Source organism: Gasterosteus aculeatus, chromosome 11 (genome assembly GCF_964276395.1).
Source record: "Gasterosteus aculeatus chromosome 11, fGasAcu3.hap1.1, whole genome shotgun sequence".
NCBI classification, from domain to species: Eukaryota; Metazoa; Chordata; class Actinopteri; order Perciformes; family Gasterosteidae; genus Gasterosteus; species Gasterosteus aculeatus.
In genome coordinates, this window is record NC_135699.1 from 10,395,539 (window position 1) to 10,412,116 (window position 16,578).

At 39.7% G+C, this 16,578-nt stretch overlaps 2 protein-coding genes across 8 annotated transcripts in view; one reads left to right on the forward strand and one right to left on the reverse strand.

Moving 5' to 3' along the window:
- The window catches only part of LOC120827289 (immunoglobulin lambda-1 light chain-like), a 31,769-nt gene extending 18,449 nt beyond the window's left edge, over positions 1 to 13,320 (forward strand). Inside the window, exons 1-5 of one of the 5 annotated variants that reach the window (XM_078083712.1) lie at positions 7,620 to 7,828; positions 9,352 to 9,483; positions 9,576 to 9,895; positions 12,079 to 12,112; positions 12,798 to 13,320. In XM_078083712.1, coding sequence (XP_077939838.1) covers positions 9,444 to 9,483; positions 9,576 to 9,895; positions 12,079 to 12,112; positions 12,798 to 13,126 — 723 coding nt within the window. In that variant the 5' untranslated portion in view covers positions 7,620 to 7,828; positions 9,352 to 9,443 and the 3' untranslated portion in view covers positions 13,127 to 13,320. Of the gene's footprint in view, positions 1 to 7,619; positions 7,829 to 9,351; positions 9,484 to 9,575; positions 9,896 to 11,176; positions 11,381 to 11,461; positions 11,788 to 12,000; positions 12,113 to 12,797 lie in introns of those variants that run through there. The other 4 variants (XM_078083710.1, XR_013451309.1, XR_013451310.1 and 1 more) reach the window with 4 other exon arrangements.
- The window catches only part of LOC120827291 (immunoglobulin lambda-1 light chain-like), a 40,574-nt gene that overhangs the window by 16,640 nt on the left and 7,356 nt on the right, over positions 1 to 16,578 (reverse strand). The window contains exons 1-2 of one of the 3 annotated variants that reach the window (XM_078083706.1): positions 14,597 to 14,733; positions 14,178 to 14,504 (exon numbers count right to left, since the gene is read on the reverse strand). The exons of 1 other annotated variant lie outside the window; for it this stretch is intronic. In XM_078083706.1, coding sequence (XP_077939832.1) covers positions 14,178 to 14,504; positions 14,597 to 14,636 — 367 coding nt within the window. In that variant the 5' untranslated portion in view covers positions 14,637 to 14,733. Of the gene's footprint in view, positions 1 to 3,751; positions 4,079 to 4,170; positions 4,315 to 14,177; positions 14,505 to 14,596; positions 14,734 to 16,578 lie in introns of those variants that run through there. One more of the 3 variants, XM_078083707.1, reaches the window with a different exon arrangement.

Consider the following 16,578-nt stretch of genomic DNA (forward strand, 5'->3'; position numbering starts at 1 on the left):
CAGCAGGGCCTCCACTCTGGTACAGTAAAAAACATGTCACTTGTCACAATCATGTTTTCTGTCTACATTCCTCCAACAGGTCTTAAAATTGTCAGCTAAGATCAAAATCTACTGAGAATCATGTACTTTTTTAAAACAATACCACATTGTAATTAGTCTGGGATTATGTAATCTTCAATGTAAAGAAAACTGAATCATCTGGTCAAACTAGTTGTTGCACTGTAATAAGATTGTAGAATGGGCTAATTTTAAGTGTTCACAATATTGGATAATATTATGGGTCATATAGTTTTCCAGGTAACCATGTTCATTTTAGCAATATTTCTAACACATTCTGGCCTGTGCATTTATCAGGGTGGGTTTGGGTCAGGGTTGATAAATGCACAGGCCAAAACTCTTTCAGCAGCTGTGTACAATGTAAAATTCATTGTACACAGCTGCTGACATTTAGTTTAGCAGACGCACATCAGAAAGTATGTGTTCTAGATGTAACACATATTTTCTGATGTACCTACTAGCTGAAACCCCACACTTCCATCCCCATTAATTTTATTTTAATTACCCTGTGTTCTCTGTAGTGTTAAGTTTCCTTTGTATTGAAAGCAGTCACAATTGTCATGTTTCCTATGTAGTGTTAAGTTTCCTTTGTATTGAAAGCAGACACAATTGTCATGTTTCCTATGTAGTGTTAAGTTTCCTTTGTATTGAAAGCAGACACAATTGTCATGTTTCCTATGTAGTGTTAAGTTTCCTTTGTATTGAAAGCAGACACAATTGTCATGTTTTTCTATGTAGTGTTAAGTTTCCTTTGTAATGGACAAGAGACAAAGTTCTCATGTGTCTTTGTAGTGTTAAGTTTCCTTTCTGATGGACAGGAGACACAGTCCTCCCTTGTCCTCTGTAAAGACACCTTCCAGTCTTGGCCTCACCTCCTTCTGCACTGTGAGGATCAGCTCACAGCATCTAAGATATGCCAAAGACTGCAGCACCAACTGAACTGTCAATCAACCGAGGTCCCATCACAGTTAGACCCCATAGGGAAACATTTGACTTCCTGCCTGTCCCCGTCATTCTTCAAAGCAAAGGACGAGAAAACACCTGCCTGTCTTTGCCTCACTTCCTGTCTGGCTCTGAGATTTGGGATCAGCTCATACCGACCAGGACATCCTGCCATCACTGCAGCAGCAGAGCAGATGTTGAAGCACCGTGTTAACTGTTCATCATCAGTGGACACTTGCTGGACCACAGAGAGACGTGTTCTCCCTACCAGTGTTGAGGTTTCTTCACAACAGATAATAAGGTATTGTTTTCTTATTTCATATGTGATTTCTAATGTTTTGTTTTAATTTTGTTATCATTCACGTATTCATTTTATATGAATGCAATATTCTTAATAACACTAATTGTACATTCAATATAACGTTCTAATTTTATATCCACTTCTTCCTTCAGGTCTTCCTCCTCTGTGATTCCTCCACTTCACAGTGAAGACACTCAGGACTGCAGAGAGGGCTGGACACATAAAAGAAGCTGAACATGCAGCGTATTCAGTTTCACTGTACTACATGTTGATCTGCTCTGCAGCAGAGTTCAAGGTATTTCATTACTGTGAATTATAAACCTTTTTAGAAAGTTGAGTTTCTAACAATAACTTCCTGTTTTATTTTTGTCAGCATCAGGTGTGTGACTGCAAGGAAGAGTCATCAGTCAGTCATCACTGTCCCAGTGACAGCCCCACCTTTATGCAGCTTCAAGCTCCTCCCTAAACCAGCTGTAAAGGTAACAACTGGGATTAGATCTTTTTAAAAATATATCTCTGACCACAACAAAACAATCCCCTGGTAGTCTTCCTACTTGCATGTGCTGTTTACATTTTTAACAACATGAATACATTTTATCCTGTTTCTGTCTTTAAGGCCTCTCCTCCTCCATGTAGCTATAGTAACACTATCCTGACGTGATGACTGGAGCAGTGGATCTACAGCCGCTGCACAGGTCAAAGGTCATAATGTTACAGGTCTTCAAAGCATACACTACTAACTCATGAACAGTATTACTACAGGACACCTGTCTATTTTGTTTGTTTCATCTCTACCGTATTTGATCTAACAATATACGTTTTCCTTATGTTTCATCGCATTTTTTTTTGTTGATTGTATTTATTTTATTTTTTTTTTTTATTTGTCATCCGTCCCTTTTCAGTCAGATTTATGAGAAAATTAAGGATGAAAATGTTTGATTGCCTCATGCATATGAACAAATTAACCTTGAAGAAATGACATATTTGTATCACAATGAGTCATTAGTATGGGGTTTCAGCTGGTAGGTATATTCAAGGTTTTTCACATGTGTACACCGATCCTTAGGATAACCTAAACTCTACTGAGACTGCCCAGTGTTAAATTGTAAGACTGTGAAATCCATCAAGTGTGTCATCTTCAGATGGCTAAAACATGACTTGGTGCAAAGAGCCTTGTCAAAAGATTTAATAGGAAAACAAATCCTACAAAGCTTGGGTCCTAACCTTGAGTCAACAAGTGACTCTAACCCAATGTTCCATCAAAGTAAGGAGAACCCAGTGTGTCTGTGAGCCTCAGTAAACTGAGCTTAACGCTGGGATAGTCTAAACGACAATGTTGACAAGACTTATCTGTCCAGGGCTCCTGGACCTTGAAGTCTTGAACTGAGTATTAACCTAAGTCTGGAAACGATGTGAAAAACCTTTGATTGTAGGAAATGAACCATATTGTTAACTATTGAAACTATAGTAAATGTATTCATGAATAACACAGAGACCAATGTTCACAAAACTGTGTTGATACATTTCTCACTCTAAGATGTTATCTTTCACGAAATACTCAAAATAATTATGACCAATACAACAGTACTTGTGCACTGTACTCATCTATATTATTTCTTTATATTTCGATAGAAGATAATGAGTCAAAAAAGAATGTAAAGACGGGATCTTCTTTTGTGTTGTATTTCAACTCTTAGCTTTGTTAAATGCTGCACTTCATCTTCCACACTGCCAATTTTGAAATTAAAATATTATGTTTTCCTGCTGTGCTGGTCTTCACTTTTTGGCATTAACACTTATTCAGCAAAGCCATTGAAAATTTCAATATTTTCAGAAATTGAACTTAATTTCATCTTTGAGCTTGCTGGTAAATTGTCATTGTCAATTGTCATTGTACATTTTCGGATTTCTGTATTTTCAGCCGTTTTTGAAATTAATTTTAGCTATTTTTTGCAAGATTTCACATTTATTTCAGCTGTTTTCATTTCTGCTTTTTCAGCAAATCTATTGAAATTCCTTTCAGCTTCTCCCATTTCTGTATTTTCAGCAATTTCAAATTCATTTCAGCTTTTCTAATATCTGTAATTTCAGCAAATGTATTCAAATTCCCTTCAACTTCCTGTATTTTCAGCTATTTTTAAATATTCAGTGCAGCTTTCAGCTTTTTGCATTCCAACGCATTTTCAGCAGGAAATGCCTTTTCTAGTTATAACATGTCTTTATGTCATTATCATTTACATGTGAGCTCATCTCCTTCTTTTTGTTAGATTGTAAATGTCGCAAACTATTAATAACTACCACTAAGTAAGATTTCAGAATTAAATAAATAAATGTAATTATGAGAAATATAAGTTACAGAAATTGACTGATGTCTTCACTCAAAATGTGTCAGCGTCTCAAAAAGCAGAAGTACTCAGTGAAGAGGTTTTTGTCACAGTGTAAATCACTGTGATACGTGCTCTTTAACAGAGTTGTCCCATGTGTTACAGTAATAGACGGCTGAGTCTCCCTCCTCGATGTTCTTTATGGTGAAACGATAATCTGAAGTTGACTGATGAGTGGATGTGAACTTTGGAGATGAGAAACCAGTCCCGTATGTTGGAGCGCTGTAGCCATGATAAAAACGTAACACATACTGAGGAACTCCTCCTGGAATCTGTTTATACCAGCGAGCAGCAGCGTTAGTAACAGTCCCGAGGTTACAGTCTATGGAGACTGTCTCTCCTGTCGTCACGGCTACAACAGGCTTCTGTGTCACCACCGTCACACCACTCACACCTGGAAACAACAAGACGACATGGAGTCAAGAGAAACACACACACTGATGAGTCCAACATGAAGTCCGAGCTGCAGGAAGTCAGCCTCCTCACATGTGAGAGCAGTGATGAGAGTGCAGAGGGTCCCCAGCATGGTGTCAGTGTGGGATGAGAATGGCCTTGTGACTTGGAAAGAGACCTGACTGCTGCCAGATTAGAGGCTTTGGAGGATGAGGAGAGGAGGTGCTGGGGGAGACATTTAATACGACACTGAAGCTGGGAGTGACTGACAGGGGGAGGAGCTTAGCTTCAACCTGCATGTTTCTCACAGTTGTGTTATTCGTCAGCATTATTATCAGTGGAGGTTAATCCCCTCACTGCCTTTGCAAAGAAGTGATCTGAAAATATTTCCTGCAGTTTTGTAGTAATACACTTCAAATTGATCGGAATTAATTTCATACATCCAATTGTGTAAATTTCTTTTCTTTAAGAGTAAAATAAGAGTCGCCTTGAAAAGGTTTGCTTCTGAAAAGATTACCTGCAGTTTTGTATTAATACAGTTGGGTTCTAGTGTGTCTCTATTGATTAAAGTTCATGGCAAACATTCAATTTTGTATATTTTTAGCGTCTAACTAAAATAACTAGATATAATATTTAGCTCTGCACCCAGCAGAGACTCTAAACTATAAGAGGTCAAATGTTATTAACAAACCTCGTCAGAAGTCAAATACAGTTACCTCTTGTGTGCTGAGACTTGACCTCCTCATTTACATGGAGCTATGAATAAGAAGAGGAGGCCTGCAGGTGCATCCTGGGAAAGAAGGGGGGAGTAGAGAGGTGATGCTTCACTGGTAGAGGATGAAAACGCAAGTTTCGTTTGCTCATTTTATTTAATATCCAAACATTGCAACTGAATTTTTCAATGAGAGAGTTTAGTAGCAAACATGTCATCAACATAGTCAAATATTTTTTAATTTGTCATGATTGTTTGCCTTCCAACATCCATCTTGATCCAATAGGCTTTCTGTCATCTTGCTGATGCTAATCAGGATACAGATATACAGCAACACTCATGAGGCAATTTGATATAGATGCAGTGTAAAATAATTGACATTAAAGTATTCCACTGATACTGGTTGTAGTTCCCAGCAGGTGGTCCGACCCGCTCCCTCAGTCCACAAGTCACAGTGTGCTTTAATCTCAGGACCCTTTTCCCCAAAGGTTGGTCCAGCGTCTGGCAGCTCCACCACCATTGATAGTGTACGTGAATGATTAACAACAACTAAAAGCCTTTTGTCCAACTGGTGGAAAAATGATAAATGTGGTGCTAGTTACAATTTTGCATTCATACATTTTTAATAACATTTTATATAAACATATATATATTGTGATAAATTATAACTGTAGACTCTACAGCCAATGTGATACCTAATGTTTAGCTATTAAAACACAAAGAGGAGCAGATGAAAGGGCCAATAAGTTGATTCAAGCTGCCACTTTGTAGTTGAATTTGTCTTTTTATATAAAAAAAAGAAAAATGTGTCTTGTGACCTCCTGTCGCATTTCCTACCTCAATAAAACTACACTAACTAATCGCTTGAAAATAACCACAATAACACTTGGTTGATGCAGTAGTATAGGTCTCTTGTCTCTGTGGTCCTCTTCTGTTCACCTTTGACCCCTTGATTGTCCCCTTGTCAGGAGCCCTCACTTGAGCTCTCAGTGGAGACCTCATGTGGAGAAAGAGGAACGTTGTTCATACTGATAATATAAAAGAAATATCCAGTTTGACCATGAAAGTCCAGAAATTGTGTTCGGCAGAAACAGCCTCGTCATACGCAGGAAACATCAGAAAGAAAGAAGGAAATAACGGAGGTCACTTGATAAAAGAGACACTTACAGTTGTCATCAGGAGGACATCAGGCCATATCGCTGTGTAGATTGGGTTGTTGCTGTGAATCATTGTTTTATTATATGTATGGCAATGGTTTGTGTTATTGATTTTACCATGTTTTCTTTAATATTATATGCATGTTTTTATAACCTACCATTTTACCAAGTGTATATTGGACACTATTTTTAACCCTCATTTAAGTAGTGATAATCAAAAACGTTTTCATAGTGCTCATTTAGGGAGTCACTGTCTTGAGGAGTCCAAGGTCAGAGGAAAAGCAGAAAGTGCCAACCAGACAGACACAGGTCTGATGAGGATGAAATTTAGAGACACACCAAGCACCATACAACACTCAACCTGAGGTTTCAGGTTGCAGCTGCAGCTTCACACCTCGATGTGAGGGGGACAATCCAGGAGGAGACACGTTTAGGAGGAGAAGGAGAAGCCAATGACATTCAAATGCACCCAAGAAGACACACCTCAGGAGTTTTCAAATGACCAAAGCGGGGTAGGGACTGTTAGAATTTTCCTGCAGCCTCTTTGATAAGTCACTTTAGACTTGGTCAGAGAATTCTCTATTTCGCGAAATATTACACTGTTCGCATTATATTTCACCTTGTAACTGTATTACTTATAACTTTGTTTAGTTATTAACAGGTGCAGGAAGAGCTTAAAAAACGGGAACCGTTAACAAAGAAACATGTTCCCAGGATGAGCCATGATGTCAATTCTATAGTGGAATACAAGGAGTCTATTAGCAAATGGACAAGAATTTACAGGATTTCTGAATGGGTTAGAATATAAGCCAGATGTATTACGTGTTGAAGAGACGTTGCTTAAACAAAACTTGGGGTTTGTGATTTAAGGACATTTGTGTGCAGACGAAGGGACAGAGAAGAGGGAGATAGGGGAGGACGTGCCACCTTCGTTAGGCAAGGAATGTCTTATCGGGAAATAGGAAAAACAAAAGACCTAGAATAAGTAGTTGTTGATGCGTTTGTAGGGAGGGAAGTTTGGTCGTGGTAAATCTCTACAATCAGTGACTACAATTGGAAATAGAAGCAATTACATTACATATCATTTAGCTTTTATCCAAAGCCACTTACATTGCATTTTTTACCATCCCACAGAGTGGGGGTAGTGTGGCGCTGTAAAGGCGCCCGGGGAGCAGTTAAGGGTTTGGTGTCTTTCTCAGGGACACTTCGACATGGGACATGGAGCAGCCTGGATTCCAATCGCCAACCTTGTGGTTCTTGGCGCATCCTCTCTACTCCGATAAAAGGATTAGAAAGAAGAAGGGTCATTTGGTGTGGTGATTTTAATGTGCATCGTACAATCTGGGGAGGGGAACTGATAGGAATGGATTGATAGTGGAGGATGTGATGGACTCACTGGGACTGGTTTGCCTGAATGATGGAAGTGACACAAGAATTATTTATAATGCAGGGTGACGTCTCCAGAGGTTGGGATCATGAGGTGAGGCGTGGGTGCAACAACATGAAGACGACAACCAATGATTCAAAAACTTGTATTCATCAAAAAGGTCAACTTCAATCCGACAAAAATTTGTTGCTACAAAAATCAACATAAATCTCTTTGTTTAAATCTTTGTTTCTCCTCTGTAACGTGACGTCAACCTCTACCTTTCTCCTCCCGACTCCTTTGTCCTTTTTCTTCTCTTCAAAGACGCCAGCTCTCCTCCGGTCAATCAGCGTCATCCTTTCCAGCTGGCCAGCAGCTTGGGCCCGGCTGCCTCGCTGACTACGGGATTTGTAGTTTACCTCCCATGCTGCCCTGATGGGTTCTAGTCCCTGCTGCAACCACCGGGTGGGGATGTACCTCCTGGTGATGACCAACCCTCTCATGACATCACAGCAGGTAATGAGTCAAGTTCAGACCTGACGATGGCATCACGGTCGTTGGCAGGTATTTGTGGGTGGGAGGTGTGGAAGCAGTCTGTTGTTGGAAGTGATCATTACCCTATTTTCTGTAGAGGAGGAGGTGGAAGTAGGGAGGGATCGGAAGGATCAGCAGAAGGGTGCGTTATTTTGAAAGGCACAGTGATGAATTTAGAGGAATGAGTGAAGCAACGTTTAAAGGTGTAGAAAGGAAACGGACATAGAAACATTAAATGGAAACGTGAGAGAAGCAATGATTGGAGCTGCCAATCAAACAATCATAAGGAAAGCCGGGACAAAGAGGCGGAAGTTAGTTCCACGGTGGAATGATGAGTGCAGAGAGGCAATAAAGAAACAGAATAAGGCTTTTAAGGAGTTAAAAAAAATGGGAAAAAAAGACCTAGAGCTTCAGCTTTTTCCGTCTCATTGATGCATTTCTAGAGGAATTCTCATAGAGATAATTGATATTAAAGATATTTGAGAATATACGTCTGCATTCTTTAGAAAGATCATAATGATGCAGTAAAATTCAGCGTTGCATTAGCTGCATAACATTAGAACCTCAAATTGCTCCTCATCCTCCCTATCGTGTCTCCTCCCTCACATTCACACTCCTGTTGGCCCTTTAGCCTCTTTGCAGAAGAGCAGCTAAAGTCATAGAAGATTGAGAAGCACCACTTGACTCTCAGGCTTTAACATAAAACATTTGCCTTTCCAAATTACTACTGCGATCAGTAATATATTTATTCAAGTATTCAAATAATCGATTCAAGAAATTTAATAAGATCACTGGAGTACAAACATATTTCTAAGATGAAACATGATTTGTTTTACTTTGGTTGGTTTTCACATTAACATGAGGGAGGTCAGGTGTTGTTACTCTCTTGAATTCACAGTAGAGAGCAGCACTGGGTCGCTGTTGGAAAGACACGGAGGGAACTGTTACTGATTTGAATCACTTAAAAAAAAAAAGGAAACACACATTTAAAAATGAGAATAGCAACACTAGATTTCAGTGGAAGTCACGGTTCATTTTTCAACCCTTTCGGATGTGCAGGATGCACCTGCAGGCCTCCTGTCTTTATTTAACCTCATGCAAATGAAGAGGTTATGTCTCAGTTCTCTGTGATCCTGCGCATGACTGGAAACACTCTGATGTATGATCTCGTTACTGTACGTGTGAGAAAAGCGACATTTTGCAAGGTGACTCTTCTTTTAACTTGTAAAAAAATAATATTCCCCTAAACTATTAAAGAAAATTAATATACACAATTGGATGTATGCCATGAATTCCAAACGATACAAACAGGACTAACTGTATTACTACAAAACTGCAGGTAAATATATTCAGATCAATTCTTTGCAAAGGTGTTGAGGGAAATAACCTCCACTGATAATAATGCTGACGAATAACACAACTGTGAGAAACATGCAGGTTGAAGCTAAGCTCCTCCCCCTGTCAGTCACTCCCACCTTCAGTGTCGTATTAAATGTCTCCCCCAGCACCTCCTCTCCTCATCCTCCAAAGCCTCTAATCTGGCAGCAGTCAGGTCTCTTTCCAAGTCACAAGGCCATTCTCATCCCACACTGACACCATGCTGGGGACCCTCTGCACTCTCATCACTGCTCTCACATGTGAGGAGGCTGACTTCCTGCAGCTTGGACTTCATGGTGGACTCATCAGTGTGTGTGTTTCTCTTGACTCCATGTCGTCTTGTTGTTTCCAGGTGTGAGTGGTGTGACGGTGGTGACACAGAAGCCTGTTGTAGCCGTGACGACAGGAGAGACAGTCTCCATAGACTGTAACCTCGGGACTGTTACTGATGGTGCTCGCTGGTATAAACAGATTCCAGGAGGAGTTCCTCAGTTTGTATTATATTATCATCACAGCCTCAGCTCTCCAAGCTATGGCACTGGTTTCTCATCTCCAAAGTTCACATCCACTCATCAGTCTACTACAGATTATCGTTTGAACATAAAGAACATCGAGGAGGGAGACTCAGCCGTCTATTACTGTAACACATGGGACGACTCTGTTAAAGAGCACGTATCACAGTGATTTACACTGTGACAAAAACCTCTTCACTGAGAACTTCTGCTTTTTGAGACGCTGACACATTTTGAGTGAAGACATCAGTCAAATTCTGGAACTTATTTTTCTAGTTAACTTCTAAACCAATTTTAACGTGCGGTCCCTTAGAGGAACGTGGAATGACGAGGATACAGCGTAACGTTTAGGCAACAGACTTTATTGCACAGTCTTAGACCCCGTTTGCGCGTTGCGAAAACGCATATATTTTCATGCGTTTTGACCTTTCATTTACACAAAAACTGAGGTTTATCACGGAAAACGATCATTTCTAAAAACTCCGGCCAAAGTGGAGATTTCTGAAAACTCAGTTTTTGTGTTTGCGTGTGAACTAGGTCAAACAGAGTTTTAGGATGTCAAACGTCACAGTATGCGACTAAAAATGCTTCACGTCATTTGAGCGTCGTATGTTTACAGTTAGAAATGAAAAGGAAGTTGATTGTGTTTTTCGTAGTTGTTGTTGGTTTTGATTATTCTGATTGGTTTGCATGTCTTCTCGTTACACTGCCGACTACAGGTTTGGCATAGTTATGATGGTGCCCGGGGCCGTATATATGCGGGTTCATATAAACAGAAACTTTTTTGAAAACTACCTTTTGTGTACAACGTTATATTTGAAAACGAAGGGGCAGAAATATTGTGTAAATACCCGGCTATGTGTAAATGTGGCCTTATACAACACGCGTCCGGATCCAGCTTTCTGGCACTGTTCCCCGAGCCACTCCCTTCTCCGTCCCCTCTGCAGCTGAGCCAAACCACGCCCGCCACCACACCCATTTATTCAATTGTCACACAAATTCTACTTAGTGGTAGTTATTTATAGTTTGCCATCTGTACACTTTTACACAAAAAAAAGAAGAAATTTTCACACGTAAATGTTACTCCCTTAAACACAAGTGATGTTTGATACAACTGTCTTAGAGAATAACTGTTAACATTATATAGTCATCCTTCGTGACAATAACGTAAAGAACGTCTATACAGGCGAGACTTTTTATCTTACGAAGTGTAACTAGATGGCCTGGTAAAATTATGTGTTCTTCAAAAAATATGTATGTATAGAAATCATTTTTTACGTCAACCAGGGCAAACAAATGACAATAACCTTGACTCTAAAACTATCAACCCACTGAATACTGCATTTAATTAAAGTCATTCCATGACTGGATATAATACTCAAATGACATTAACAGACCAAAAAAACACGTCTTTTTGATCAACAGAATTCATGAAAAGTGTTGATGTGACTCACACACGATGTGTATTTATGTGTAACAAGTGAATCAAGTGTTTAAGCTCCTCCTCACTGTCTTTATAAGCCTCAGTGTTTCTTCTCCTCACACTCCCGCCCTGCTCACCTCTCAGCTGGACTGTAAGGAACGTTTACAGCTCACACTGACAACATGCTGGGGATCCTCTGCACTCTGCTCACTGCTCTCACATGTAAGATATTCATTCATTCATTTCATGCTCCATGTTTTCATGCACAAACCTTTCCCCTGACTTCTCTCTGTGTGTTGACAGATGTTGATGCAGCAATAGTGCTGACTCAGACGCCTGCTGTCCACTCAGTTCCTACAGGACAAGAGGTTGTCCTCAACTGCAACATTCAGAGATATGATGGATATTATGTGTCATGGTATAAACAGGTTCCTGGTGAAGCTCCTCAGTATGTTCTCAGATTTCTCCATGGGAACAATGCTCTTAACTTTGGATCAAGATTCTCTTCAGACCGGTTCAACTCTAAATCCTCTTCAAGCACAGAATACCAGTTCATCATAAAGCGTTCAGAGACAGGAGACTCTGCTCAGTATTACTGTCAGACATGGGATGACTCTGCTGATGAAGCTGTATCACAGTGGTTCACACTGTGACAAAAACCTCCATCAGAGACCTGCTGAAGATTTATTGATTCTCAGCTAAATCAGACACATCAAATAAGGGAAACGTCTTTAAAACATTGAAGGACAACAAATCAATTCCTGTGAAGAGACAATTCAGTCTGGAGCAAATCAAACTGATGATGTTAGTGAGATGTTGACAATGAAAGTTGGTCTCAACAGGATCTTTCAGTTCCACTCCGTCATCAGAGCGAGTCGAGAGGTTTTTGTACAGCCATGTGTACCAACTGAATCACTGTGGTATTCGGACAAGGAACCAAGCTGATTGTGACAAGTAAGTACTTTAAATCTCTTCTTAAAACGTAAGCGATTCTTTTGTTTCTACTTCATTTTAAGAGAGATTTATGTAATATGTTAATCTTTTATTTCTTATACTTTTTGAAGATATTTAACATGTTGGATTTTGTTCAAGCAGACAGTTTTTGTTGTAAAATGTTTTACTATATTGATTTCTGCTACTCATTGATAACTAACATTTAAAAACAATTTTAACAACATCATACTTTAAAATGATCAATGTTAAAGTCTGAATATTAATTTACTGAGTTTGGGTTGATTAACTCCTAATCTTTTAAAATGAAGGGCAAACTTTAATGTATCTTCTTTATTTAGTTTTAACACCACAATTGCTGGATTTTAAACATGTAGTTTTGCTTTGATAGTAAGATAAATAAACCGAGGTCAGTTCTGTTTCACTGTATTCTCACTTCAGCAAAAGAGATTAAGATACATATAAGACTAAGTACAAATATAACTGTATTTAACATGAACAACATAGAACATCTCGTCGTATTATCTAGTTTGTGAATGATACACTTTGTTTTTGAACTCTGCTCTGATGGTTTCTAAATGTTTTTTTGTCTTTCTCCTCAACTTACTAACAGATTCCTTTTTCCGCCATGATTTGCATCAATAGCTCCACTTCCCTTCATTTAAAGAATGCCTTTTGTGTGTTTCAGGCTCCAGCCTCCGTCCTCCCGTCCTCACTGTCTTTCCTCCGTCCAGTGCTGAGCTGCAGTCCAACAAAGCCTCTTTGGTCTGTCTGTCCAGTCAGTCTGGGCCTTTTGCAGATGTGACCTGGATGTCTGGAGGGAGTCCAGTGGTCACTGGGATCTCTACCAGCACCGCTGTTAAGCAACCTGATCAGACGTTCCACATCAGCAGCTATCTGGCCATCCAGGCGTCAGACTGGAACATGGATAAGGTTTACACATGTAAAGTGTCTTTGGGCTCCCAGACTGCAGAGAAAAACATCAAGAAGTCTGAGTGCCTCACTGAACAACAGTAGAGGAGCAGAAGGACCATTTAACATCTGCTTCTTCCCTCTTTGTGCTGTTTATTCATCACGAGCGTTACATGTTAGAACATGTGTCTCCACGCTTGTAGTACATGTTGTTGACAGTTAGGTAGAGGTGTTGTATCCGCTTTGCAAACGGTAAAATGTAGTAAAACCTTTGGAATAAAAAGCATTTTGTAAAACAACATATTTCTTGTCTTTTTATCACTGACAGAAAAGCATATTATACTCATAGTATTCTTTGACCTCAACTAAACTTCTGATCTCATCCTACGTGAGTTATGAAATACTATCATGAAAAAGTTGAAAGTGGATTTGTTTGAGAGAAAGAATTTCCGTTCTGAAGGTAAAAAATGTGACACAGGAATCCAGAACAATAAAATCGTAACATTTTTGCAAACTACCATCAGCCGTTTTTAATTTCCAAAAGGTATAATGTTTTAAAAAGCACCTTCAGAAAAGATCTAAATAAATGGAATCATCTTTTATGTGCTGCAGTCAGACATTGTCACATTGAGGATTTCATTAAACATTGTTTAATTTTGAGTTTGAAAGATTGGCGTCTGAAAAAATAAAAGTTTGGGAAAGTTTTTAAAGCTGACATATTTTTGAGGATTATACTATTTACCATACTTACTGTATTATTTCCATTAATCAAGTTTGATGTGATGCATTATTATTATTATTCTTTTGTTGTATTTGTTCTTCAAGTTGTCTTGGAATGTCTTCTAGTAACAATAATAATCCCAGTGTTGCAAAAAGGTGTGTTCACTTTTTTTTGTAAAGAACATCAAAATGATGAAGCCCGTCTTTGTCTGTCAGATTATCTTTGAAGGAAAGCTTATCATCTATTTTTTGTTTAGGTGTGTATACAAATATTATGAATATAAATAACTACTGATAACTAATTATAACTAATTTAATAACTAAGATGAAATATAAGTTACAGAAACTGACAGATGGCTTCACCCAAATTGTGTCAGCGTCTCAAAAAGCAGAAGTACTCAGTGAAGAGGTTTTTGTCACAGTGTAAATCACTGTGATACGTACTCATTAACAGAGTCGTCCCATGTGTTACAGTAATAGACGGCTGAGTCTCCCTCCTCGATGTTCTTTATGGTCAAACGATAATCTGAAGTTGACTGATGAGTGGATGTGAACTTTGGAGATGAGAAACCAGTGCCATATGTTGGAGAGCTGTGGCTGTGATGATAATATAATACAAACTGAGGAACTCCTCCTGGAATCTGTTTATACCAGTAAGCAACACGGTTAGTAACAGTCCCGAGGTTACAGTCTATGGAGACTGTCTCTCCTGTCGTCACGGCTACAACAGGCTTCTGTGTCACCACCGTCACACCACTCACACCTGGAAACAACAAGACGACATGGAGTCAAGAGAAACACACACACTGATGAGTCCACCATGAAGTCCAAGCTGCAGGAAGTCAGCCTCCTCACATGTGAGAGCAGTGATGAGAGTGCAGAGGGTCCCCAGCATGGTGTCAGTGTGGGATGAGAATGGCCTTGTGACTTGGAAAGAGACCTGACTGCTGCCAGATTAGAGGCTTTGGAGGATGAGGAGAGAAGGTGCTGGGGGAGACATTTAATACGACACTGAAGCTGGGAGTGACTGACAGGGGGAGGAGCTTAGCTTCAATCTGCATGTTTCTCACAGTTGTGTTATTCGTCAGCATTATTATCAGTGGAGGTTATTTCCCTCAACGCCTTTTCAAAGAAGTGATCTAAAGACATTTCTTGCAGTTTTGTAGTAATAAAGTTGGGTTCTAGTGTGTCTCTATTGATTGGAGTTCATGGCAAACATTCAATTTTGTATATTTTTAGCGTATAACTAACATAACTAGATATAATATTTAGCTCTGCACACAGCGCAGTATAAGGACTATAAGAGGTCAATTGTTATTAACAAACCTCGTCAGAAGTCAAATACAGTTACCTCTTGTGTGCTGAGACTCGACCTCCTCATTTACATGGAGCTATGAATAAGAAGAGGAGGCCTGCAGGTGCATCCTGGGAAAGAAGGGGGGAGTAGAGAGGTGATGCTTCACTGATAGAGGATGAAAACTCAAGTTTCGTTTGCTCATTTTATTTTAAAATTCACAGCAACTCTCATGAGGCAATTTGATATAGATGCACTGTAAAATAATTGACATTAAAGTATTCCACTGATACTGGTTGTAGTTCCCAGCAGGTGGTCCGACCCGCTCCCTCAGTCCAGAAGTCACAGTGTGCTTTAATCTCAGGACCCTTTTTCCCAAAGGTTGGTCCAGCGTCTGGCAGCTCCACCACCATTGATAGTGTACGTGAATGATTAACAACAACTAAAAGCCTTTTGTGGTTCAACCAAAGTTATTTTTACACACACATTATATATACATTACATATATACATACTGTGATATCTAACTAGAGAGGGAAAGATGAAATTAATTCAAGCTGCCACCTTGTGTTTGAATGTGTCTCTTTATAACAACGAAAATGTGTCTTTTCTACACCAAGGATGAGCATGTGACCTCTTCTCATATTTTTACATTACATTACATTACATGTCATTTAGCGGACGCTTTTATCCAAAGCGACGTACAATAAGTGCATTCAACCATAGGGTACAAACTCAGGAGAACAAGAAACAAGAAAGTGCAATTTCCTCAAATAAGCCAATTTACAATTTGCTATAGATGAGTGACGTTACAAGTACAATTTAAGTGCTACAATTTGTTAGTCTTTAGTCGAGGTAGAGTCTGAAGAGGTGTGTCTTTAGTTTGCGGCGGAAGATGTGAAGGCTCTCTGCGGTCCTGATGTCTTCAGAGAGCTCGTTCCACCATTTCGGCGCCAGGACAGCGAAGAGTCGAGATCTAGTCGAGTGTTTTGCTCTCAGTGAGGGAGGGACGAGTAGTTTTGCAGATGCAGAGCGGAGAGTGTGGGTCGGGACGTATGGTTTGACCATGTCCTGGATGTAAGCTGGACCCGATCCATTCACAGTGAGCACCAATGTTTTGAACTGGATGCGGGCGGCCACCGGTAGCCAGTGAAGAGAGAGTGAAGAGAGCATTTCACTCCTCAATAAAACTACACAAACCAATTGCTTGAAAATAACCACATCAGCACTGATCGGTGTACAGTCTCTGTACACCTTTGACCCCTTGATTGTCCCCTTGTCAGGAGCCCTCATCTGAGCTCTCAGTGGAGACCTCAAGTGGAGAAAGAGGAACGTTGTTTATACTGAAAATATAAAAGAGAAATCCAATTAACAACATGACGCTGAAAGTCCACAAACTGTGTTAAGCAGAAACAGCCTCATCATACGCAGGAAACATCAGGAAGAAAGAAGGAAATAACGGAGGTCCCTTGATGAAAGAAACACTTACAGTTGTCATCAGGAGGACATCAGGCCATATCGCTGTGTAGATGAGGTTGTTGCTG